The following is a 25,351-nucleotide window of genomic DNA, read 5'->3' as shown; positions in this document are numbered from 1 at the left end:
CATTTGTCACTTTCAGAGAGCTTTGATTCATTTCACCTATAGCTTCATACAATGACTTATTCCAGATGTTCTTCTGTTACAATTTTAAAGTGAATTTCTGTTTTGTTAAGCATTACATCTAACATAATAACATAGATTTGTTTTAAAAATTATTTTTGGGCTTCTAAGTTTTTATCTAATAAGAAAATTTTGTTGGGTCTTCAAATACAGATTTGTTTATTCATATTTTAAATGTGAATGTTTCTTGTTCATTTTAGCCATGAATAGATATTACATAAGTCTGTAATAGAACAACAGAATATTTTAGTTTGCCTTCTTTTTTTAAGATTAGAGCAATGTGAAATGATTAGAATGAGCTACACCAAGTCTTTTTGATGAGGAATAAATTGAATGTAAAATTTCATGCACAGAAGAGATAAAGGCAGCAGATCCTGGGAAGGTTACAGTTTATAATCAAATCTAATACTGATTTGAAGGCTAAATTTCATGAGTTAAAAGAAGCAATGTAGAAATGCAGTTCTAGGCATAAAGAACCACTTAACTCCAGGGCTATCCAATTTTATTCTTTCATAAAATTAAATTCTTAGAGAAAGTTTAATACACTTTTGAACCTAGATTATGTCATCATATGAAATATATAAAATCATGTAAAAGAGAGGAAATGACAAACTGAATACCACTTTATACAGTTGATAAATCTCTAGACACCTGAATGCTAGAATTCTAGAGTGAATCTTGAGTAGTTTTATAAACCCATGAAGTACTGATTGTTACTGTTTCTGTATTCTGCCTTCTTAGTTTAGACTGATTCATGACATTTGAGCCATAAGTAGGAATGATTGTGAAGACTGGAGTATCAAAAATCTTGATATCTGTTAGCAATAGAGCTTTCTTTAAAATTTCCATTGAATTTATCATTTGTGACCATATTGTAGCTCAGTAGATAAAAATACTGTACTGGAATACCTCGTAGCTTTGTAGTTGGAACTTCATCTTATTTTAGGCGAGATTTTTTTGGACTGGGTCTCCTATGTAGCCCAGGCTGGCCTTGAACTCCTGGCAATCCTTCTGCCTCTGCCTCCTGACTGCTGGGATTGCAGGAATGCACCACCATACCTGGTTTCAAATAAATTTCTTTATCTTGGTTCCATTGACCTTTTGGATTAGGTGCATTTTGGTACTTATTTCTCCTTTCTGCTCTGAGGAAGGTATATGAATGCTAGCAGCAATAAAAGAAGGGATTTTTGTTTTTTTTAAGTCTTAAGTTTGAAAACTGTGAAAAGGTTCTGAAAGTGATTATCTAAAATTTCTCCCCCCTTTGGTAGAAAATTTATTTTGTTTAAAAATTTTTATTATAACTTTTATGATTAAAAATATTTTTTTTTTGAATCAGGGATCAAACTCGACCTTGTGCTTGCCAGGCAAGTGCTTGTACCACTAAGCTAAATCCCCAGCCCCTATGGTTAAAATTTTTGAAATGCTTTTGTTGGTTGAAGTGTCACTTTTATTGATTTATTACATGCCTCATCTTCTTCTGAAATGAAATTAAGATAGCTGTATTTTACAATTCATATTAAGTTAATCTGATTTTTTATTTTGTTTCTGTTTTAGCCTCCAGAAAGGCAGATTGTAGTTGGAATATGTTCCATGGCAAAGAAATCTAAATCCAAGCCAATGAAGGAAATTCTGGAACGGATCTCTTTATTTAAATATATCACAGTAGTAGTATTTGAAGAGGAAGTTATATTGAATGAACCAGTGGAAAATTGGCCCTTATGTGATTGTCTTATTTCTTTCCATTCTAAAGGTATTAAAGAAGGGGGAATGTCCTTTCTCTTTTGATTAAAAATTATTACATAATTAATTATAGAATGTTGAATAAAATAAAAATAGGGGGGAATGTCCTTTCTCTTTTTTGATTAAAAATTATTACATAATTAATTATAGAATGTTGAATAATACAGAAATAAAATTAAACTAACCCACTCATAGAAAAGTGGTGTTAATATCTTGATATATTTCTTTCCAGCTTTCTTCTGTATTTTTTTAAATTTAGTGTCATAGCATTTGTGTAAGTATACATTTAACTTTTTTTAGTGTTTTATCAAGAGGGGTTTTAATCTCTCTCATTCTTCAATAACATCATTTTTAATGTAGCTTAGTATATTATTGGGTAGTTGTACCATAACATATTTAACTAATATCTGAACATTTGGATGATTTTCAGTATTTAATACTAAAATTAAGGTTGTAATCAGCTCTTTGAATGTTTGCATTTAAGTTTCACAGGATAAATCGTGGAATAATTGCATATTTTAAGCCCTATATTTTTGCCACTTGGAAAATGATCTTAGTCTTATTATACCAGTATTTATACTTCATTTCTTAAGAACTTAATATTTAAAATTTTAGATCTTTCTAGCTTTTATTAATCAGTATACTAAGTATTATTTAATGATAAGTTCCACTAATCAGTTACTGATCAGTGTTATGTCTGAAAACTTGTAACCTAAAAATCTATGAGTTAAGTGAGTTTCCCACTAAGAACTATAATTTTCCATTGTAAATTATTCACATGATATTTAATCATTACTAAAATCTGTAGTCTGAGCTGTTAAAGTCCCACTTCAACAGGAGGAAGAGGAAGCGTGCTTGAGACTTTGTGCTCCTCTACTATAAGTTAAGTTTCATTATTAAATGAGGAATCAAAGCTCTGATCTTTGCTGACACTCCTTATTTCAGATAACTTTAAAACTTGCTTATATTGAGGGTAAGATATTGTTCCCTTACAGTCACGTGATTTTTTTGATAGAATCATGTATTTGCCTCTAAAAGCTGAGTGCTACGTCCAAGCCACGTCTCATATACTATTTCCTGATAAAGAAAATGTTTCTCTGTAACATCAGGAAAAAAGAGAAAATTGACTATAGCTGTTTTCTACTTGTTAAATTCTGTTAGGAGGCTTGAGGGGTCGGGAATGTAGCTCAATGGTATAAGCACCTACCAGGCAAGGGTGAGGTCCAGAGTTTAATTCCTGGTCCCCCACCCCCATGAGGCTTGAAATCAGAGATATTGAGACGTCTTTTCAAGAGTGAAATTCTAAGAGTCCTCATAGTACTTTGAAGAATATGAAATTTGTAGCTGATTCTTAGTAGAGAGTCTCTGCTTAAATTGTGAAAACTAAGGAATTTAGGAATAAATCTTGAGCTTTGTTTTTAAATTTTGGTACATGCTAATGCTTTCTCTTTAATTTTCTTCTAATGCTGCAAAAATATAGTATCTTTACTAATATATTTAATATTCATTAGTTAAATTCTAAAGTTGTATATGCTTGCTATTTTTATGCTTTTCTATAAAAAAGATATTTATTAAAACATTGTCACTTAAGGAATAACAGGTAGCATTTATTGAGCACTTACTATAGCAGGTACTATACTGACATAATTTTTATTTAATATCTTAAATATCCTTCTAGGTAAGACTGGTATGCTAACTCACAGTTAGGATCATAAGTTTAGCATTGTTAAATAAGTTTGCCTAAAGTTACATTCATAGCTAGTGAAAGATGGAGTCAGGTTGTGAACTACTTTATACTTTTGAATGCTAGGCTGGTCTCAAACCCCTGGCCCGAGCAGTCTTCCTGTCTTTGCATCCTGAGTGCCAGGACTGACTATAGATAGGCATGCACCTCCAGGCTGGCTCTGCTGCCTCTCTCACTAGTGTGTGTTGATGGATACTACTGGAGACTTTACCATCACTATCAAGAGTTAAATATGAACATTAAAGTTCAGAGCAGAGTGTGACAGTAGACTCCTGGAATTACCGCATTCTGCAAGGCTGAGTTGAGGATTTCAAGTTCAAGCTCCACCTGGGCAACTTACAGACTTAGGGAGATCCTGTTTCAAAATAGAAAACTGAAAAAAAATACTGAGATGGCGCTTTGTGGAGAAGCCTTGAATTTAGTCCCCAATATCAATCAATAGATAATTCTTTAAATTTTTTATGCCTCTTCTTAGCATATATGCCATTTGTTGTGTTTACATTTTAACTAGGACAATGAAAGTCTAGCAATTTTAAGAAATTAATTTTGTTGTCTAACAGTGACCTAGCAGCAGCATGAATGAGCTCATTTATACTTTGAGCTTGTGTGTTGCATGTGAGTTAACTTTTGTATTGGCTTTTTGAAGCATACGTAAGTTCTTTAAATATCAAATCATTTGTATGTATAGACATGAAAATATCAAATGAAGAAGTTACCTATGCAGTGTATTTTTAAAATCATTAAGTGATTGTGATGTAGTCTGCTATTTATGTATAGATTTTTCTTTGTATATAAGGATATCAAAGGACTTTGAATAGTCATACATCAAATAACATGTCGGTGCTCTAATTTGGTTATAACCACTGACTTGGTGTGCCCTATCAACTACCTTAACTAGGAAAAAATGAGATTTAATACTAGACAATAAATCAGAGTCTGTATATTCTATACATTTTATAGAAGGCAGTGTGTACATAACAGTTATTTTTTGGGCAGTGGCAACACTTGAAGTTGCTAAAGTTATAGATGCCAATTTATTTTGAGACGGTACAGACTATGTTAATAATATGTGTTCTTAGGATTTCCACTGGACAAAGCAGTTGCCTATGCAAAACTCAGGAATCCATTTGTAATCAATGACTTGAATATGCAGTATCGCATACAAGACAGGTAAGTGGTAAAGTTGGCTAAATTAAGGGAATGAAAATTAACATTTATTTAGTATGTAGTACTATAAACACAATGAATGCTAAGATGTATAAAGTTTTAAAAATATTTTATTCTGTGTATCAGCATTCATTGAACAAATCAAAATAGTATATTTCTGAAAGAAATTTTAAGCATATATTTATGTATTTTATTTAATTGATGTTTCACTGATACCCACCCGGACAATTTCACCAGCATTTTATTTTTTGTGTAACCAGGGGATTATATATGAAAATATTTTATAAAGTAAGGACCCTATAATTTTCTGTTTTTCTATTTTTGGTTTTTTCTTTTCTATCAGACAGTAGCTTTACTACTCTCTAAACATTTAAAACAGTTTTCTTAGGTTTGCACAAGTACATACTTATATATATATTACAAGTATATGCATATATAAGATCCTTGTTCTAAGAACTTTGAACAGTTAAATCATAAAGCTGATCCATATGGTAGCTACCATATTTTTGTATAGTAAGCAATGCATATATAAAGTCAGACTTTATCAACTAGAAATAGCATTCTCTTAATGTCCTGTATATATTTCACCATAATAAATGCAGTTCCCAAAATTATTGGCAACAATTCAGCCTCTTAGCAATATATTTAAATATTATTTGAGCCCAAGAATTTTAATGGTCAGGTTATATTCTATGAGTGGGCCATATCAACTTTAACCATTTTTTTAGCATTTACATTCTTGCTTTAAAAATTGGCATTTTGATATGCTACATAAATATTCAATTTCTGCTGTCATTGATGAGCATTTCCTTAGAAAATATTTTCAGTATTTGAAATGATGTTTATTTTTTTAATGCTCAATGGCATTAATAGTAGTAGACAATATTAGATTAACAGAACAGTAATATATTTTACAAAATACAATAATACACTCATGTGAAATTGAGCATTAAAACAATAGGTCTATTTTTTTTTCTCTTTAGGAGAGAAGTATATAGTATTCTTCAAGCTGAAGGTATTTTACTTCCTCGTTACGCAATTTTGAACCGAGATCCAAATAACCCCAAAGGTAAAAAGAAGAGATTTTAAACAAGTTACCTTTTGTACTTGACTTACTTTTGGCTACTTCTCTGCAATTATTAAGTAAAAGAAATTTAAAGAATTCATAGTATTTAACTTAGTATTTTTTAAGGATTAAAATAGCAAGCATTATATTCAATTAAAGTATGTTGTTATGAGGTAAAAGGTTAACTGGTAATTTAGGATTATTTATCCTAATTTTCTTTGGTCTGCATTTGACATATGTCTGAGAATCCCAAAAGAGAATTTTCAGATTGCCTAGTAAATTTGCACTGATTAAGAAAGAGCAAGTGACTCATCTGTGATATGCTGTCATGCCAAGGTTAGATATCTGAGAACTGGAAAATCTGAAATAATAGTGTTAATGTATGAAAGCACCTGCTATTCCTTTTCCTCTGTTTATCTACAAAGTAGTGTGTAAGCTATTCGTGGGGCAGGAAATAGAAGATATAAATGGAACAGGAAGTTGCTGTGCTGAAGTGTGCTTTCATCCATTTCAAAAGCACTAATTGCTAATGTAGATTTGCAAAGAGAAATGTGCTACTGCTGCTGATTACTGTACTGTGATATTAATCTTTGGAGGACTGAAGAAAAACAAGATTTTAACCCTAGATGCAAATTAGAATCCTGAGGGAGGTTTTAAAAAAAGGTCTATGCTAAACTCCCTAGCCCCCAAGATTCTATGTCAGTAATTTTCCAGAAGCTTCCAATGTGGGTGCTTATAACTTGCAGTCAGTCACAGTTGAGAATTCTTGGTGTAAAAAAGGTTTATTTATTTTTTCCCTCCCTCATGAATATTATTAAAGGAAGGTAAATTTACTTTTACTAGGAAAGCTTAAAAATAGTTTTGGGGGAAAGCAGAGTATATTGTATTTTTTAGTTCAGAAAACTGTACTCTAGATAATATAATACAATATATAATTTTTCCTGCTATTTGACTTGCAGAATGCAATCTGATTGAAGGGGAAGATCACGTAGAAGTGAATGGGGAAGTTTTCCAAAAGCCATTTGTAGAAAAGCCAGTCAGTGCAGAAGACCACAATGTTTACATTTATTATCCAACTTCTGCTGGAGGTGGAAGTCAAAGGCTTTTTAGAAAGGTGAACCTTTGTAATTTTGTATATAGTGTTCCTCATTGTTATGTATGTTTTATTAAAAAGATAATACAGATTTTATAGAAAGTAATCAAACATTTCATAAAATTATGATTAAATATTGAACTCCTTGAAATGTTTTGTTTAGAGGTAAATTCATAAAATTGATGTCAAATTGTGTTAGAAAAGCAAGCTGTCATGCTGATTATTTAATTTTATTATGCAATATTCCTGTCTGCAAAGTACCAAGATTTTACACAGTTGTTCCTTTTATCTTTCATTTATATTTCTGTAGAACTAGAAGTTCAGTTACTAGTAAGCAGTTTTAGAAAAAGTTCTAGGAAAATAAAAGAATTCATAGAAAAGGTAAAAAGCAATACCAATAACTTTTACTTATATGAATATATGTTTAAGATAAATGAAATGTAAGTATAATGATAGCATATTATTTTTGAATTGACAAATACAAAAAAAAAATACTGAAGTAATTAGGAATAAATGCAGTCCCCTAAAATTATTGGCAAGAATTCAGCCTCTTAGCAATATAATTTAGCAGTGTATCAGAATTGAAAGTACATCTACATAATCATGAATATGGTGGGTGGGGAGAGAAAGAGGAATAAAAATTTAAAATGTGTTGAATATGTACTTTCTAAAGTGAATGTAAACTTAATGTATTGCAAACATGTACTAATAAAATAAAATATTAAAAAACACAATAATATAGCATTTAAATATCCATTATAGTTCCAAAATTAGAGCTTAACAATGTCAAGTACAGACAAGAATGTAGAATATCTGGCATTCTTACATATTGCTGGGGAAACTAAATTGTTAAAATAGTTTCTAAAAGATTTTGGCAATAGTTTTGAAAGTAAACACGAGCCACTTAGTAATTCCTTATAAACACAATTGTGTACATATGGTATGGTAACACTTAAAAAATATTTAGAGCAACATCATTTTAATAACCAAAGCTTAGAAAACAACCTAACATTGGAAAATAAATGCACACTTGTGTATTTAGACAGTAAAAAATGCTGTAGTAGAAAAAATGAACATGTCCCAGCATGGCTAAATCTTAGAGGCAATTCTTTGTGTTCACTGTTTTTTTATGCCGTCTAACTTTTGTATAATTTACAGACAGCACAAAATAATATGGTACCAAATACATAATGGGCATTGTTAAATATGGATTAATCAATTATTTGAAAATTTCTAAAATGGGAATAGATGGTAAATAAGAGTTGTATTATTAAAATGAGGAAAATAATTTGGCTTTTATTTTTATGGACATTTTTTCTTTTCAGATTGGCAGTAGAAGTAGTGTGTATTCCCCAGAAAGCAATGTACGAAAAACAGGTTCATATATATATGAAGAGTTTATGCCCACAGATGGTACTGATGTTAAGGTACGATTGGAAGTGTATTTTTAAATTTTAAATATTACAGTGGTACTGGTGTTCATAGAATGGATTAAAATACAGATGCTCCTAACTTACAAATCAGGGTTACATGATGATGATCAATTCTTTGAAAGTTGCAAATGCCATACATCCAAAAATCAGTTGCAGCACTTACCATGCTGAGAACAGTAGATGAGTAGCATGGTGTACCTTAGGATATCATGTTCACCATTGCTTGGCTGCCTGGAAGCTGTAACTCACTGACACTGCTGTGCATCATGAGAGAGTGTCAGGCCACACAGCATCACAGGCTCAGGAAAAGACAAAAATTCAAAGTCTGATTTCTAAATGTCTATATTTCTGTATTGTCTTTGTACCACCATAAACCAAGTGGGAAAAAGCCACAAGTTTATGTAGATATAATTTTGGATTTTGAGCTTAGCAGTAGTCTCAGAAAAAGATACTCCTTAGCTTCTGGTAACTTCTGTTCTGGATCTCTTTTTGTTTAGGGATTCTTAATGTTTCATTCCATGAACTCCTTTGGCAAGTGGAAGCTTATGAACCCTTTTAAAAATTAATGTTCTTGAATACTTAAACAGATGTGAAAGCAGACACAGTGGGACATGCCTGTCATCCCAGGACTCGGAGGCTAGGGAAGGGTATATGCATTTATATATTCATTTAAAAAGGATAAAGACACAGCTCACTGCCGAGATCCTAGTTCCAATCCTCAGTATTTCAAAAAAATGAATAAATAAGTGGATAAAAAATGAGGAAAGAAACAATTTTTATTGGAGTATAGTTATTAAAATATGTAAAACTGAAATTTTTTGATGTAATAATACATGTACAATTCTAAGAGTCTAATAACCACCAGTTTCCAAATCACTATTGTAAAGATATTTTGAGATCTGTGACATCCAGAGCATGGTATAAAAAAACCAGGAATCCAACCGGTAGCAAATGAGATCTTAATTGCTCACCTTGTCATTTCTCTCAGACTGTTCTTTCTAACGTGTACATTTTACCATGAACCAAACCTTTTCTTAAAAATTATCTTATGGATTCTCACTTCACCACAAGATGAGAAGCAGATTCATAAGCCTGGCAAAAAAGATATTTCAGTCCTCTGTCTTACAAATCTCTTGTATTCTGGAATGAACTGTATCAAATAACCTTCCCTTACCGAATCAGGTTTCATCTCTTTATTTTTATGTTCATTAAGTCTGCTTAGTAGAATCCCTTTCCTTCTCTTGTCTAAATTTGTATTCATTCCTTCACTCCTTTTAAATCTTTCTTAGGAGGGACAGATTTTCCTTCTCTAATGTTTTATAGCGATTTCTGTCTCTCTTTTGTTAAAACAATTTGGACAATATCATGGTTGGAATAATAGTTTTCTGTAGAAAATGAAACCTCACCTTACCAATTTTGCCATATATGATGAGTAAGTAATTATATTCCAATATGTTGAAATTTTTGGCATGTAAAGTAAAGACAGGTCTTTCTAATGCTGTAGTCTGAACTATTCTTACTGATTTCTTTCTTGGAATTTATTATTCATGGTTTTATATTTGCTCTGTATACTTAACATTCATGGAAGGTTTATACAGTGGGTCCAGATTATGCTCATGCTGAAGCTCGGAAATCGCCAGCACTTGATGGCAAGGTAGAGCGAGACAGTGAAGGCAAAGAAGTCAGATACCCTGTTATTCTCAATGCGCGAGAGAAGTTAATCGCTTGGAAAGTCTGCCTTGCTTTTAAGGTAAGATGTTCTACAAGCCATCTGGCTCTTGTAAAAGGAATTTTAACTTACTTTGTTGAGTAAGAAACATTATTTGGGCTTAAAATTAGAGAAGTTAAGCTGAGAACATAATTAGTACATCTGAACCGTTCATCGTTAATGTATTGTACAGTGTAGTCTTTCTGTACTATATGAACGGAAATTGTATCCATTTATTCAGAAATTTAAAGCATACAGAATATTGTGGCCAACCATTGTTTAGGGTATTGCTTACCCTACTTTTAAAAGTCAGTTGTATTATTCATTTGGAATGCTAGCCTCTAGTAAGCTTTAGGGGATTCTTATAAATTATTTGATTATGCAAAGGTTCCAAAACTTATATGACTTAAAATTACTTTAAACTAATGCATGATGATTTGAACATAAAATGCAAAGCATAAGAAAATTCTTGGAATTTAAATAGGAAATTTATACCTTTCAGTGGTTTTCTTTTATATAAATTTATTTCTAGTACTTACTCATATATATTTCCCGGTTTTATTTATTTTTTGTTTATTTTATTTTTTGTCTTTTTGAGACAGAGTCTCACTATGCAGTTCAGACTGGCCTTGGGTTCACTTTGTAGCCCAGGCTGGTCTCAAATTTACAACAATACTCTTGCCCAGCCTCCCAGTTGCTGGGATTACAGGTGTGCACCACCACATCTGGTTGGCCAGGTTTTAGAAGATTTACTGAGATAATTAAACACTTCCTCTAGAATTTTTTCTTTTGGGGAATAGGGATTAAGATGACCTAATTTCTATTAACGTAAATTTTATTCATCAAAACCCTTAAGACTGTTTCTTTTTTAAGTGTTAATCAAAGATATTTTGATATATGTCTTTATGTTGCTTTTCTAATCCTCTGTGAATTATTACTCTATGTATGTTTCATGACCAGGAGCTTAAATAATTGTGCAGAATACATAGTATATCCTCAGAATATTGCTGTTTCTTTATTTACTTATTTATTTAATTTCTTACCAAGAAGTAAACCAACATATACCAGTAAACTTCTAGTCATTTATAGAGTATTTGTTTCAATAAGACTAGAAAACTGAATTATAATAATTTAAATGTTAAAGCATATAACTTGTTTTAAATAGCAAACAGTTTGTGGCTTTGATTTATTACGGGCAAATGGACAGTCCTATGTCTGTGATGTCAATGGCTTCAGTTTTGTGAAGAATTCCATGAAGTATTATGATGATTGTGCAAAAATACTTGGGTAAGTATTTATTAACTTTTCTCTTTTGCCTACTAGTGATTCAGAAATCAAATACTTGTTAATATTAGATGAATAGGTTTTTTAAAAAAAAATTCTAGATTAAAACTCAGTGTTCATAAAATATATTTTCAAAGATGGCCAGATCCTGAACTATATTCAAAGGTATCAATGGTAGATTTATTTATGACTATTATCAATGAAGGCCTAGACTTTAATTTCATAGATTTAGAAGTGATTAATCAAAACATCCCTCAAGGTTTTACTTTGTAACAATAATTGAAAGATTTCATTGTCTTATTTGCTTATACAAAATTTAGCATATATGAAATAAATGCTCTAGTAAAATAGATATTTGAAATTCAGCATTTTTTTGCATTTTTGCAATTCTTTCTACGATACTAGATGTTTGAAGATGTTTTCATAAAATTACAAATGAATCTAAAAACTTACTGCACATAGACATAGTACTTTTGTATTCTTTGATCTATTTCCTTAATACTTTGAGAAGATTGGCAAAGCAAAAACTATTTTTTAAATTTCCAAGTATATGTGGCAAAGCCATAGGAAACTTAATACTTTAAAATGTTTAATAATAGGGGCATTTTTATTGCATGTGTGCAAAATTTGTATACTTATCCTTAAAATGAAATTGGGTATTTTTCATTAAATTTTAGCACAAGTATAAAGTACCAAAACCTGATATTACTTATGTGTGTTTACATTGTTCTGCTTATTAGTATAGAACTGATTTGTTAAAAATACGCCTGATTTAGCACAGTGGCACAAGCACTTGCCTGACAAGTGCAAGGTCCAGAGTTTGATCCCTATTCCAAAAAATAAAGCATGAGAATGAGATTTTAGAGGTTCAGTGAATAATATAAAAGTAATGATCAATATTCTCACAGAAAAGAATCTTGAATTCTAGAATGTATGCAATTAGAAATGATAGTGATATATTTAATTCCAATATTGATTTATATTTTAAAACTAAAACACATAAATTTCAAATTTGTGGCATTTTCTTAATGCTCTTTTACAACAATTTAGAAGTAGTAATCTGTTTTTTCTTGATCAGAATTGATTCTTTGGGTTAATTTTATATATTCACTAATGTGCCTTATGATTGTTTATTATCCTGTCCCAGCTCTATCTTTAAAGGAACTTTTTACTTTTTGTTTTGTTTTGTTTTTTGTCTCGAAGAAACATTGTAATGCGAGAGCTTGCTCCACAATTTCATATCCCTTGGTCAATACCCTTAGAAGCTGAAGATATTCCAATTGTACCAACTACATCTGGAACTATGTACGTTTGAATTCTTTTCATCAGCAAACTTTTGAGCTTTCCTGTCAGTTAATTGTATTGTAAGAAAAAATAAATTTTTAATGACCACAAGGACTGTATGATATATATTTTCATATAATTTGGTCTGACTATGAATGAGTAGATTATATGCTTTTACAAAGGTCCACTAGACTAAAAATCTCTGATGTTTTTATAAACAGAATCCTGGAACATCCTAAGTATATTACTTAAATGTTCATAGTGGTCATACAACTTCAGCTCTGTTCAACGTATATCTTGAGGTAAAATAATTAGATCAATATTGCTAAAGTGTTTCTTAACATTTCACTAAGAAAGATTACTTATTGAAAATTCAGGTGTTCACAGTTGAGAGATTTATGTTAATGTGTTAAATATCCTGAAAAGTCAGATGGGAGGAAAAACCATTTTGTTTTTAAGTCAGCGTTTCTCATACTTCTTCACAATTTTTTTCAGATAACTTTTATTAATGTGTTGCTGGATTCTGTTCAGCAGCTCACACTTAACAGTCAGTTAGACCTTAATTTGAGCATGCTTCTAAAATAGTTTTATCTTCCAGTAAGTGGAGTTTTAAATACTTGTTCTTAAACAGGCAAAATTTGGCAAATGTGTAAATATTATAGCCATCAGGAAGAGCTTTATTGTGCTTTGATTTAAAGAAATCACAGTCTATACTTGTCAAATGCTGTAGGGCAGATATTCAGAGATCAGATTCCACATACTTTTCTCCAAGAGTCAACACTGGAATCTCTTGAGATGAGGTGTATTATATTTTATTATCATCCCTTCCTCTAGCTCTTAAATTATTCATAAGGTTTAATTTCATATAGTTAAGACTAGCTTACTTTAAGTACTGTTCTTCATGGGGAAGAACTTGAAAAGGTAAAAGAGGACCTTAAATCAATGACTGGTATTAAACTGCATTACATAGCACAAATCCTTATTAAACATTTGAAAACTTTTTTGTTCTTAATTTCAGGATGGAACTTAGATGTGTCATAGCTGTCATACGCCATGGCGATAGAACACCAAAACAAAAAATGAAAATGGAAGTGAGGCACCAAAAGTATGTCTCAAGAAGGATAATTTAACTCTAATGATATAAATTCAAGTTCTGATGCATATTATGTTCTTCGGATTAATATATCATATAGAAAACTTTTACATGCTAAATATTTGGAATTAATATTTAAAACATTGAATACATATTTATTAAAAATATGCTGCATCTGGAAATTAATATGTTAACATCCATAAATACCTGGCTTTCACTTATTGTTGTAAAGATATTCTCGAATCTTGGTCTATCATTCTCTTACATCGAATTCTGAGAATTAACCTCTCAACCTTCTAGAAGAAAGTCAATAGAAAGCTATTTCTATTCAATGCTTGATGGTGAAATTTGAAAACCTAAGTCATTGAGTATGTGTTGACAAGGTATTTGTTAATTTGTATATACTTCAGAGAATATGCCACAGCATCACAAAAAATTATGTATTTAATTTCCACCATGGGAAAACTTTGGAAAAGTAACATGGTGACAGATTGTCATGATTTAAGAAGGTAGTAGGTTTCATAGTAAATGGGGAGGAGCAAAACCAAAAACAGTGGAGTGCAGCTATAGTTGCAGATACAGGGAGACTGAGGCAGAGGCTCACTTGAGTCAGGGAACTGAGGGCCAGCCTGGGCAATCTAGGACCCCATCTCCAGGACAGCAGAAAGTGGAGGAGGGACGTGGTCCACTGCAGGCAAAGAGAACGCATAATGCGTGAAAGTCATGGTGTTCAGTTTTTATGCTGTACCTCACTTCATTAGCTTAAATATATGATGGGCCTATTAATTATTGTAAGTGTAACGGTGCTCTATTTTCTTTTATTAGATTTTTTGATCTTTTTGAAAAATGTGACGGCTACAAATCAGGGAAGTTAAAACTTAAAAAGCCAAAGCAATTACAGGCAAGTGCGTTTAGTTTCTTGTCATATTTAAACTTTTTAATGGTAAAATGACATAAAAATTCAGTTTTTAACTATCTTGTATAGGAAGTGCTTGATATTGCCCGACAACTTCTTATGGAACTAGGACAAAACAATGATTCCGAAATTGAGGAAAACAAGTCCAAACTTGAACAACTTAAGACTGTATTAGAGATGTGAGTAACTTTTGAAGCTCTTAATTTTGATACTTCTCTGTTTTTTATGACTTTCACTCTAATATATTGTATTAGTGCATATTAGTTTTATAGAATACTGGGTTTCAGTGGGGTGTGTTGTACATGTCCTCTCTTGATCATGTCTATCCTGCCGATCCCTCCTTTGCATGCTGCTCCCAGCCCCCTTATTTTCTTCCTTTTGTCTAATCATAGTCTGCCTTCAATTTTATCTTTATTTTTTTCATAGTTTTCAGATTCCACTTATTAGAGAAAACATGCAGAATTGTTTTTCTGAGTCTTACTTCTTTCAACATGATGTCTAGTTCTCTTTTGTTGCAGATGATATACTTTTCTTAATGGCTGAAAAATACTGCTATATATGCGTTGTTTCTGTAGTTATTTTTTGGTTTTGTTTGTTTTTTTCATTGGTGGATAGTAGAATGGCTACCATGTAGAGCACTGTGACTTGTGCTATCATCAGTGTGGATATGAAGGGATCTTTCTAGTGTACTCACTTTCTTTCTTTGGGTGTACACCAAAGAGTAGTGGAAGAGCTGGATCAGGTGGTAGTTCTGTGTTTAGTTTTTGAGGCATCTCTATCCATAGTGGGTATGCTAATTTCATATTTATTACCATTGTAGAAAGGTTCCTTTTCCCTTGCATCCTCCCTAGTGCTTTGTATTTATTTATTTCTCTTATCTTTTCTTTCTGACAGTAGCCATTCTGATTAGGGTGAGATGGAATATCAGTGTAGTTTTGGTTTGCATTTCCCTAATGACTGGATATGTTAAGCATATTTTCATATAATTACTGGTCATTTGTACCCTGAAACTGTGTTCAGTTTATTTGTGTGTCCCTCTCTTTTTTCAGTATTAAGTATTTTCAGATTTCTGTACATTTTAAGTATTAATTGTTGGATGAGTAGCTGATAAAAGAGTTTCTCCTATTTTGTATTCGCTATGCTGATTGATTCTACTTTTTTATTAAGTTTAATGATACATTTTAAAAATACATAACGATCATTTTCATAATAGAGACTTTGTACATGTACGTGACTTTCCTTAATTACCTTCTTTTTTTCCATTACCTTATCTTCCCTTCTATTACTTCCTCTCCTTATTTACAAAAATTTGTGTCCATTTTCCATCTTTTCTATTTTTGTTTTCTTCCTTTCTTCATTTCACCTTCCCTCCTGCTTAGTTCCCCTTTCCCAGTTGAGCATTTTCTTCCTGTTTCATAATATCTAGCATACATTGTAGCCCTTATTTGCATTTTTGGTTTCTTGTGCCAGAGAAACAATGTGATATTTACATGTGTGTTCAGTTCATTTCACTTAAGGGTTTGATCTTTTTAGGTTTTTTTTTTTGTTTTTTTCTTTTTTATCGGTACCGGGGATCGAACTCACGACTGCCTGCTTGCAAGGCAGGCGCTTATGCCGCTGAGCTAAATCTCCAGCCCCTGTTTGATCTTAAGGTCCATCCCTTTACCTTGCAATGCCTCCACTTTGTCCTTGTTTGTGGCTGTGTAATATTCCATTGTATTTAAAAAATACATCTTTATTTATTCATCAGTTGGTGGGCATTTGGGCTGTTTCCAAGATTTAGCTATTAGAAACTGTGCTGCTATAAACATAGATATGCGTACGTTGCTCTGGTATGATGTCTTTAAGTCTTGCAGGAAGATACCAAGAAGGGGATTAACTGGGTCAAATCGCACATCTAATCCTAGTTTGTTGAGGAATCTTCACATTGATTACATCAATTCTTATTCCTACCAGTAGTGGAGAAGGGTTCCTTTTTCCTCACAGCCCATCCAGCATTTGTTATTGGTTGACTTCTTGATGGTAGCCATTCTTTCTGGAGTGAGATGGAATCTCAGTTTGTTCTAATTTGCATCTCTTGAATGACTAGTTATGTTGACTATTTTTTCACATATTATTTGCCATTTGTACTTCTTCATTTGAGAAGTGTCTCTTCATTTCAGAAACCCATTTTTGGACTGACATTTGGGAAGTCTGATTTTTTTTGAATCGCTTATATATTCTAGATGTTAGTTCCTTGGCTCAGGAACAGCTGTCAAAAGTTTTTTGCACTCAGTAGGTTGTGTCTTCACTGTGTTGGTGGTTTCCCTTGCTGTGTAAAAGCTTTTTAATAAGATGAGATTCCAGTTATTGTTTCTTTGTAATATTTCCCTTGCGGTCTGGGTTTTGTTGTTAAAAGTCTTTACCTACACCTATGTCTTCAAAATTTCTACCTATTTTATCTTCCAGTATATTTAGTGTTTCTGTTTTAATATTTAGATCTTTGATCCATTTTGATTTTAGTTCAGTGAGAGACATGGGTCTTTGGCATGTGGAAAGCCAGTTTTCCAGCCCCATTTATTTAAATAGTCTTTCTTCCAGTGAGGGGTTTGGCCCCTTTGTTGAAGATAAGTTGGCTGAATGTGTTTGTGTCTGCATCTTCTAATCTGCTCCACTGGTTCCTGTTTTGTTTTTTTGCCAGTACCATGTTGTGTTGTTTTGTTTTGTTTTGTTTTTATCACAATAGCTTGCTGGATACAAAATCATCACGTAGTAATCAATAGCATGCCTGTTTACAAATAACAAACTCATTGAGAGAAAATTTAGGGAAACCACACTTTTTATAATAGCATCCAAAAAATGAAATACATAAGAATCAATATAACAAAAAAAGCAAAAAATCTTTACACTGAAAAATATGGTATGCTAAAAAAAGAAGTTCAAAGAGGATATTAGAAAATGGAAAAATATCCCTTGTTCTTGGGTAAGAAGAACCCACATAGTCTTTCCACATAATTTCACATAGTGAAAATAGTGATTTCCACATAGTGAAAATTACCGTACTTCCCAAATTGTTATACAGATTTAATGCAATTCTAATCAAAATACCAACAGCATACAGCTAGAGAAGAATCTTAAAATTCATTTGAATGTTTTTCTAGGCTGTGAAGTTTTTAAATTTGATGTAGTCCCATTTTTGATTGTTATTACTAATTTGTGTTTTTGGAGTCTTGTGGAAGTCGTAGCCTGTGTCTATAATATCAGGTGTTTTCCTGTTTCCTCCTAGCAGTTTTAGAGTTCACATCACATCATATCCAGGGGTGGCGAGCCTACGCACACATTCCACAGCGGGCACACGATACAACTCTCCCCAGCATCACCCAGCACCCGACCGTTCAGCTTTCATTGCGATGTTGGCACTTTGCAATACATAAGGGTGTTTGGGGTTTCAGTTCGGGCGCTTGGTCTCTAAAAGGGTCACTGTCGCTGTCTTATTACTAGGCCTTTGACCCGTTAGTTTTTGTTTTTGTTTTTATATAGAACATACCATGAATCTACATGTCATTTTCCCACAAGAACCATGATATTTCTCTCTATATCATTCCAGTTTTAGTACATATACTGCCAAAGCAGGCACCTTTGATCCATTTTGGTGCAGAATAAGAGAAGAATGTGGTTTAAATTGTCTGTGTATGGATACCCAGTTTTCCCTGCAGCATTTGTTAGAATCTGTCTTCTCTCTCATATATATTTTGTTCTCTTTGTCAAGAATCAGATAACTATAGTTGTGTTGCTTTATTTCCATACCCTCTATTTTATTCCACTGGTGACATGTCTGATTTGTTTGTTTTTGTGAGTACCATGTTATTTCATTATTAAATTTTGTACTATAATTTGAAATCAGGTTTTATGATGGCTCTAACATTGCTCTTTGCTGAGAATTGCTTTTGAGTTTTCATGTGAATTTTGGGATGAGGAATGTCATCAGGGAATCTGTAGATTGCTTTCAGTAGCATGACCATTTTATAGTATTGATTCTCTCCTTCCATATACATGGGGGTATCTCCAATTTCTGCTCTTCAATTTTTTTAATATGATGATATTTATTTATGTATTTACTTTTGTATATGCCGGAATCAAACTCAGGACTTTGCGCTTGCCAGGCAAGTGCTGTGCTGCTGAGCTATGTTTCAGGACCTTCAATTTCTTTATTCAGTGTTTATGATTTTCTTTGTCTTTCACCTTTTTGATTGGATTGATTGCTTAGTTTATTGTTGCTTGAAGTTATTGTGAATAGAATTGTTCTGTTCATTTCTTTCTCAGCTAGTTGATGTGCAGAATAACTATTGATTTATTAATATTGTTTTTCTAATATTTGGTTATTTTCTAATTCCCATTTGTTTATCTACTTTACTTTTTCTTTGTGTAGGATTCCTTTAAATATTTTCCTCTATGTTGGCTGTCATACATTTCTTTAGTATATGCTTATCTTGGAAAGTGTGTCTCTTTTAATTTTGAAGATTAACTTTTTGAATATTGCAGTTTAGGATTTGCTATATATCATTCCATCTCTTCCTGGTTTTTAGAGTTTGTGCAGAGAAATCTGCAATTATTCTGGTGGCTTTCCCTTTATAACTGACTTGATAATTCTCCCTTTGTTCTTTCTCTTGGCATTTTAGCTATAGTATATTGCAAGGGTATGCATTCTGGCCATGCTACTTGTGCCTGGATTGGTCTTTTAACTGTGTCCCATAGTTTTTCAGCTTTTTGGTTTCCTGATTTTTCTTTGTTGTTGTTTGAGTATGATAATGAATCAGTCATGAAATTCTGTTTTCTCCTTAATCCTGTGTTTTTGAAAACTTCCAGTGAAGCTTTCATTGAATTCTTTTATTTAACTTCTTGAGGTTTATTTTTCAAGATTTTTGTTTGATTTTCTTCAGAATCTGTTTGTAGAATTTCTCCTTATCCTGCAGTCTTCCTCACTTTATTTCAGTGTTTATTTGTATCTTCTTTGAAATCATTGATCATTTAAAATTTTTTGAAATTCTGAATTCTTTATGCAGTCTTTTCCCCATTTTGATATCTTTGCATTCAGTTACTGACTAGTTGTGGATCTTTGGAAGAATCATGTTCCCTTAGTTCTTCATACTCATTGTGTTTCAAATGTTGAGGTTTATGCTCAACACTGGGATATGCGGGAATAGATAGGTCTTCCACTCTTCCATGTGAGGGTCTTCTTAGTGACCAGCCTTTTTTGAGGGCTCACTTTACAGTACCATTCAGACAAGATAAACTGCAGTAGCAACAGTCTGAAGTTAAACCAGAGAATAAAATACACCGAAAACCATTTATGAGCACAGCTATACCACTATTAACAATAGCAAAGAAAGTGGCAATACTAATGTATAGACAACTGAAAGGCTAAAAATTAGTAGACATTCTAAGAAATAAAGATACAGCAATAATTAAAATGGAGTGGTAAGGGAATTGAATGAAATTGATTAAAAAACAAGATGAGAAAGAGAAAAAGAAAAGAGTGAGAGATAAAAAAATAACAGCTAAAAAGTAAAAATATAGACACAAATATGAGTAACAGAAAAGAAAAAGCCAACTAGAAAAAAGAAAAACAAAAATGGAGGAGAAATGAAAAAGGCTAGAAAATCAGTGAAAGAAAAAGAAAAGTGAATCCCAAAGCTCTCCACACTGGCGTGTTTGGACAGTGGAGTTTCTTTCCAGGACCTGGAATTCAACAGTTTTGGGGTTGGGGTCTGAGTCACACCTGAGGCCCCCTGTGTACGCTCCACATGAGCTTCACTGTCTCGTCTTCTGTGAGTGCTGAGTCTTCCCGCCTTTCCAAGGGCAGCACCAGTTGGGGTGTGTTGTTCCCTCAGCGCTGCAGGCCCCCCGGAGGTTCTGGATGGGTGCACGTTCCTGCCTGTGCTCTGGGAGCGTCAGTTGTCCTCAGTCGAGCTGTGTAGTTGTGGCCCCTCAGCGTGCATGAGGGAAGGGATGTGGCAAATGTGGTAGACAAATCCATGGAAACGTTGTAGGGTGGGGAGCACAGAAAGGGCACCACATTCTGTGTTGGAGTAGGGAGCAAGAGGAAGCAGGTAATCTCCTGGGTGGGCTTAGTTCAGGCCACTTCAGATCCAGCCCATGCGGACCACTGCCTGTGCAGAGCCTGGCTCCTGGCTGCTCGGCACGGGGCTCCCACTGCCCCGTGGGAGACTTTTTAGAAAATCTGTGTTCACTCCACAACCCTCTGGTGGATTTACACTTCTGTGGATTTGCCTTCAGGTTTGCCTTATATGTGAGGAGTCACGTCCATGTGCCTCAGCCCCCAAAACCCCCTGCTTTGTACTTGTCTCCCTGTTGCCTTTCCATTTCTCATTTTTAGCTTGCTTTTTTGTCACTTCCATCTTGAATTTTGGGACATTTCCTCTTCCCTTCCTCAGAATATAATTTCTCCTTTCTAACTCTTGACTCTTCTTGATACCTGGTACGGTTCAAGGAATTCCCCTAAAGATGAGGTGGGATCTCTTGAGTCTTGTCACAGAAGAAAATTTCAGGACACATCTGTGGGAGATGTAAAATGGTATTATTAAGCAGGATGAAAGGGAAACCTGCCTGCTTAGAGGTAATAGATGATGCACCTTTAAGAAAAAGGTCTACTACTATCTGGGTTCAGAATGTGTGTGTGTGTGTGTGTGTGTGTGTGTGTGTGTGTGTCTGTATGTCTGTCTGTCTGTCTGTCTGTGTTTTCAGGTATCCTTTAAGAGGAGTAGTCCAAGGTGTTTTGCCTAAAACATTCTTTGAACCCTTTGAATCTATTTCTTTATCCTTTTGTTACATTTCTGCCTATAACTGTCAACTAAGCTAATTTGTGTACTTACATTATTAACCTAATTTACATTATTAAAGTTTAATGGGACTGGAAGAATAAAACAAGCCTAGGAAGCATAAGCAAACATAGGGCAAAAAAATCGTAACTTGTATTGGAGTCTGAGTTGCTGTTTCCTTAAAAGTACGATTTTAAAATTACGATTTTCCTTGTGTCCTTTTTACTTATTTCTTTTGCTTCATTACTGCTCCCAGATGTGCATGAAGGTTACTTCTATGCTTCCACCTTACCTTGGGAGCCTAATTTCCCATTTTAATTTCTTTTAGTTTGATCAGTCTCCTTATAGTCTTGTATATTTAATGATATAAAATACCTATATTTATATTTTTGCATATTTCTGTGCCTTTTCATCTCTTTGGAACTGTCTTCCTTACAGAAAAGATCTGTATTTATTATTTTACAGTGGGTTAGACTGGCTATCTGTGGTTCAGATTTTGTGAGAATTAGTTTTTTTTCCACATAGATTTAGTGTTTCTTTAAGAGGTTATATCAACAGTTAATATTGTCTATTCTGTTTGCCATTTTATTTTTCAGGTATGGTCATTTTTCTGGAATAAATCGTAAGGTCCAATTGACTTACCTCCCACATGGGTGTCCTAAAACCTCTAGTGAAGAGGAAGGTATGTTATTCATAATGTTTATTGTGAATATAGTGACATGTATATATAGTGACTTTCTATACCATGTTGCTTATTTTTGGGCCATCTTCTAATTAGTAATTTAGGGACTGGCATGCTGAATTAAAAATTGAATATACAATGTATATCTAAAATGAATTAGTAATATTTCCTCCACTCAGTAAACCTAAATGAGCATTTAAACAAGGTTGGTATGCTGTGAGCAGTCAACAGAAAAGTCCACAGATTCATGTACTTTTTAAAAGAAAAAGCAGGATTGGAGCAGTCATTTAATGGAGAAATGGCAGATGGCAAATACAATTATAATAATACTAATAATACAGGTCAAATATCCCTTACCTGAAACATTTGAGATCTGAGGTTTTTCAAATTGTAGACTTCTTTAGAGTTTGAAATGTTCTCCTGTGCAAATTAAGATATCTTAGGGATAAGACCCACTTCTAAACCCAAAACTCATTTATTCATATACATATGTGTTTGTATATATGTATGTATGTGCCTTGTGTGTAGTCTGAAAAATCTTAATAAAATATTTTAAATAATTTTATATGTGAGACAGAGTTCTGTGGTGTGGAATTTTCCACTTGTTGCATCATGTCAGGGATCAAAAAGCATTAGAATTTGAAGTATTTCGATTGCAGAATTTCAGATTAGGCTTGCTCAACCTAAATAATCTTTCTTGTTTGTCATACTAACAAAGAGCTTTTTCTTCATTTCTTTAAATGGTAATAAAAAGTTTGTTATGAATACACTGTGACAGGATTTTATGTGCTGGTAGAAGTGTAAATTGATACAACTTTTTAAACAGTGATTTGGCAATCTGTATTAAAAACTTCAAAAAGATGTTGCGCTGCTTTTCCTTAAATCTAGGTACTTGTAGTAATTGATCCCAATTAAATAATCAGTGTTCAGAGAAAGATCAGCCTATAGGAATATTCATAGTGGCATTATTTATTGTAACAAAAATTGAAGTAGCGATTATCTTAAAATCAAATACATGTTTGGATTTGTTAATCTTCATGCATTTATTTTAACATTTGACCTGTTGCTTTTGTCACATTTTGTGATTATAAACGATACAGATTAATTTTCTATATCCATGTGTTTATAATGAAAAACTTCTTGCAAACAAATAAAGTAACAATATAAGTTACCTGTATTCTCGTTTCCTTGTGAGCCTGCATGGTAAAGCATAAACTGCTGCTAACAGATCCCCAGAGGAAGCAAAATTCTTTATCCCTTTTTATGAATCGTTACTAATGATTATACTTAATGTTTATAAATTTCCTTTGTTTCTACACTTCATCACAGAAGTTAAGGCCATGATAAAGGGCTGGTCAAAATTAAGTGCAGAAACTCATTCACTTAATGCTGTTTCCCTCGTGTGTGAGCAAATTAAATGTGAAATTACAAAGACTGCACAATTCAAAAACTACTCTCCACTACATTTCATTGTTTGCTAAAATTTGAATTAGGATACATTTTAGGCTTATATTTCTTCCTAAAAATCATGCAAATCACGGATTCCCAGTCGTAAAACACACATTGCACCTAGTGCATTTGCTTTTATGTGACAGCACTATAAAAAGCACTTGGTGTAAACACAGATTAGTTCTGGACCCTGGTGTCAAGGAAATCATGATCTATCAGACATAGCATGACTATGCATTGGATGAGTCATTCCTTGTAAGAGTAGAGAAAGCAGACACAGTACTTCTGCTGACAGTTGGGTGCCTTCTAAGCAGGAAAGATATTCTGAATTTTAGGAAGATTTTCCTAAGTAGACCAAAAGGTATTCCTGGTGAGTGCAGCAGCTTGCAAAGATAGGCGCATTTAGGGAATAAAATAATTTACTTTTGAGATTCCACGGCAAAAGAGGGCACAGATGAAAAAAATTAAGGTTGAGGCATGTCTGTTGAAAGAAACATACCTAACATTTGTTTTACTTACTTATGCCTATTTTAGACAGCCGAAGAGAAGAGCCATCCTTACTGTTGGTTCTAAAGTGGGGAGGAGAGTTAACTCCTGCAGGCAGGGTCCAGGCTGAAGAACTTGGAAGAGCTTTCAGGTGTATGTATCCTGGAGGTCAAGGTAAATCTGAGAATTTCTTAATTTTGGTTAAATTTATGCATTTTATTTTCAAATCTTCAGTATTTTTTGATGCTAGTAAATAAAGGAATACAGTGAAATAAAAATATAGCTTAAGTGATTCGAAGATTTATTTTCAGGAGATTATGCAGGATTTCCTGGTTGTGGTTTACTTCGATTGCATAGCACCTACCGACATGACCTTAAAATATATGCCTCTGATGAGGGGCGAGTCCAGATGACTGCAGCTGCTTTTGCAAAGGTATCAATAAGTGATTTTCTAAGTTACTAGAATTTTTATGTAATGTAGTAGTTTAAAAATTTTACTGAATCAATATTTAAAAATTCCAGATTTGGAACTTCTAAACTGTCAACCAGCAATGATAAACTGTAGATTATATATTATGAAATTTAGCATAAACCAAAATTATGGTACCTTGTGTTATTTTACATTTGATTTTTAAACTGTTGGCTTTGTTTAGGGGCTACTGGCTCTGGAAGGAGAGCTTACACCCATTCTCGTTCAAATGGTGAAAAGTGCGAATATGAATGGTCTTTTGGATAGTGATAATGACTCTTTGAGCAGTTGTCAACAACGTGTAAAAGCTAGACTTCATGAAATTCTTCAGAAAGACAGAGATTTTACTGCTGAAGATTATGAGAAGGTTGGTCTTAGCATACTTTTATATTGTGAAATATTACATGCAGAAAAATGCATAAAACCTAAATGTTGAGCTTGTTGTATTTTAAAACGAATACTTTTTGAATCACCAAAGAGAGAAATAGAACATGGAACAACTCTGACCCTGTCTCTCCCTCTCTTCACAATGGCAACCCATTTCTATCTCCTAGAAATAACTATGATCCTTTTTCTATAACCTTCCCATATCTAGAATATCATAGTTCTTTCAATTAGTGTACATATGTAACCAGTGTACTCAAGATTTTTGACAACTTATTTCACAGTTTATTTTAATGGGCAGTAATTAGACATGTTCTATACAACATGATATTTTTAAATATCATGGCATGGCTAAAATGAACAAATTAGTGTGTACCGCCTCAAATCTTGTCATTTCTTTGTGATGAGAACACTTCAAAACTATTCTTTTAAGAATTTTCAAGAATAAAATGAAGTTCTATAAATTATAGTCCCTACA

The 25,351-nt window shown here is 33.0% G+C and overlaps 1 protein-coding gene across 21 annotated transcripts in view; it reads left to right on the top strand.

Moving 5' to 3' along the window:
- The window catches only part of Ppip5k2 (diphosphoinositol pentakisphosphate kinase 2), an 86,344-nt gene that overhangs the window by 8,189 nt on the left and 52,804 nt on the right, over positions 1 to 25,351 (top strand). For 14 of the 21 annotated variants that reach the window (XR_010046458.1, XR_010046456.1, XR_010046459.1 and 11 more), the window contains exons 3-17: positions 1,612 to 1,807; positions 4,621 to 4,711; positions 5,692 to 5,777; positions 6,734 to 6,888; positions 8,193 to 8,294; positions 9,889 to 10,050; positions 11,174 to 11,295; positions 12,496 to 12,597; positions 13,595 to 13,681; positions 14,495 to 14,570; positions 14,655 to 14,764; positions 22,000 to 22,085; positions 24,069 to 24,194; positions 24,332 to 24,453; positions 24,674 to 24,856. Coding sequence is in view for 16 of the 21 variants with exons in the window: in XM_063245508.1 (XP_063101578.1) it covers positions 1,612 to 1,807; positions 4,621 to 4,711; positions 5,692 to 5,777; positions 6,734 to 6,888; positions 8,193 to 8,294; positions 9,889 to 10,050; positions 11,174 to 11,295; positions 12,496 to 12,597; positions 13,595 to 13,681; positions 14,495 to 14,570; positions 14,655 to 14,764; positions 22,000 to 22,085; positions 24,069 to 24,194; positions 24,332 to 24,453; positions 24,674 to 24,856 (1,806 nt within the window). In the remaining 5 variants the exon portion in view is untranslated. Of the gene's footprint in view, positions 1 to 1,611; positions 1,808 to 2,029; positions 2,072 to 4,620; positions 4,712 to 5,691; positions 5,778 to 6,733; positions 6,889 to 8,192; positions 8,295 to 9,888; positions 10,051 to 11,173; positions 11,296 to 12,495; positions 12,598 to 13,594; positions 13,682 to 14,494; positions 14,575 to 14,654; positions 14,765 to 21,999; positions 22,086 to 24,068; positions 24,195 to 24,331; positions 24,454 to 24,673; positions 24,857 to 25,351 lie in introns of those variants that run through there. The other 7 variants (XM_063245509.1, XM_063245505.1, XM_063245500.1 and 4 more) reach the window with 3 other exon arrangements.

The sequence above is a fragment of the Cavia porcellus genome, unplaced genomic scaffold (assembly GCF_034190915.1).
Source record: "Cavia porcellus strain 051 isolate PalLab524CR breed Dunkin Hartley unplaced genomic scaffold, mCavPor4.1 scaffold_2, whole genome shotgun sequence".
Classification (NCBI taxonomy): Eukaryota; Metazoa; Chordata; class Mammalia; order Rodentia; family Caviidae; genus Cavia; species Cavia porcellus.
This window is presented reverse-complemented; position numbering and strand designations above follow the sequence as displayed.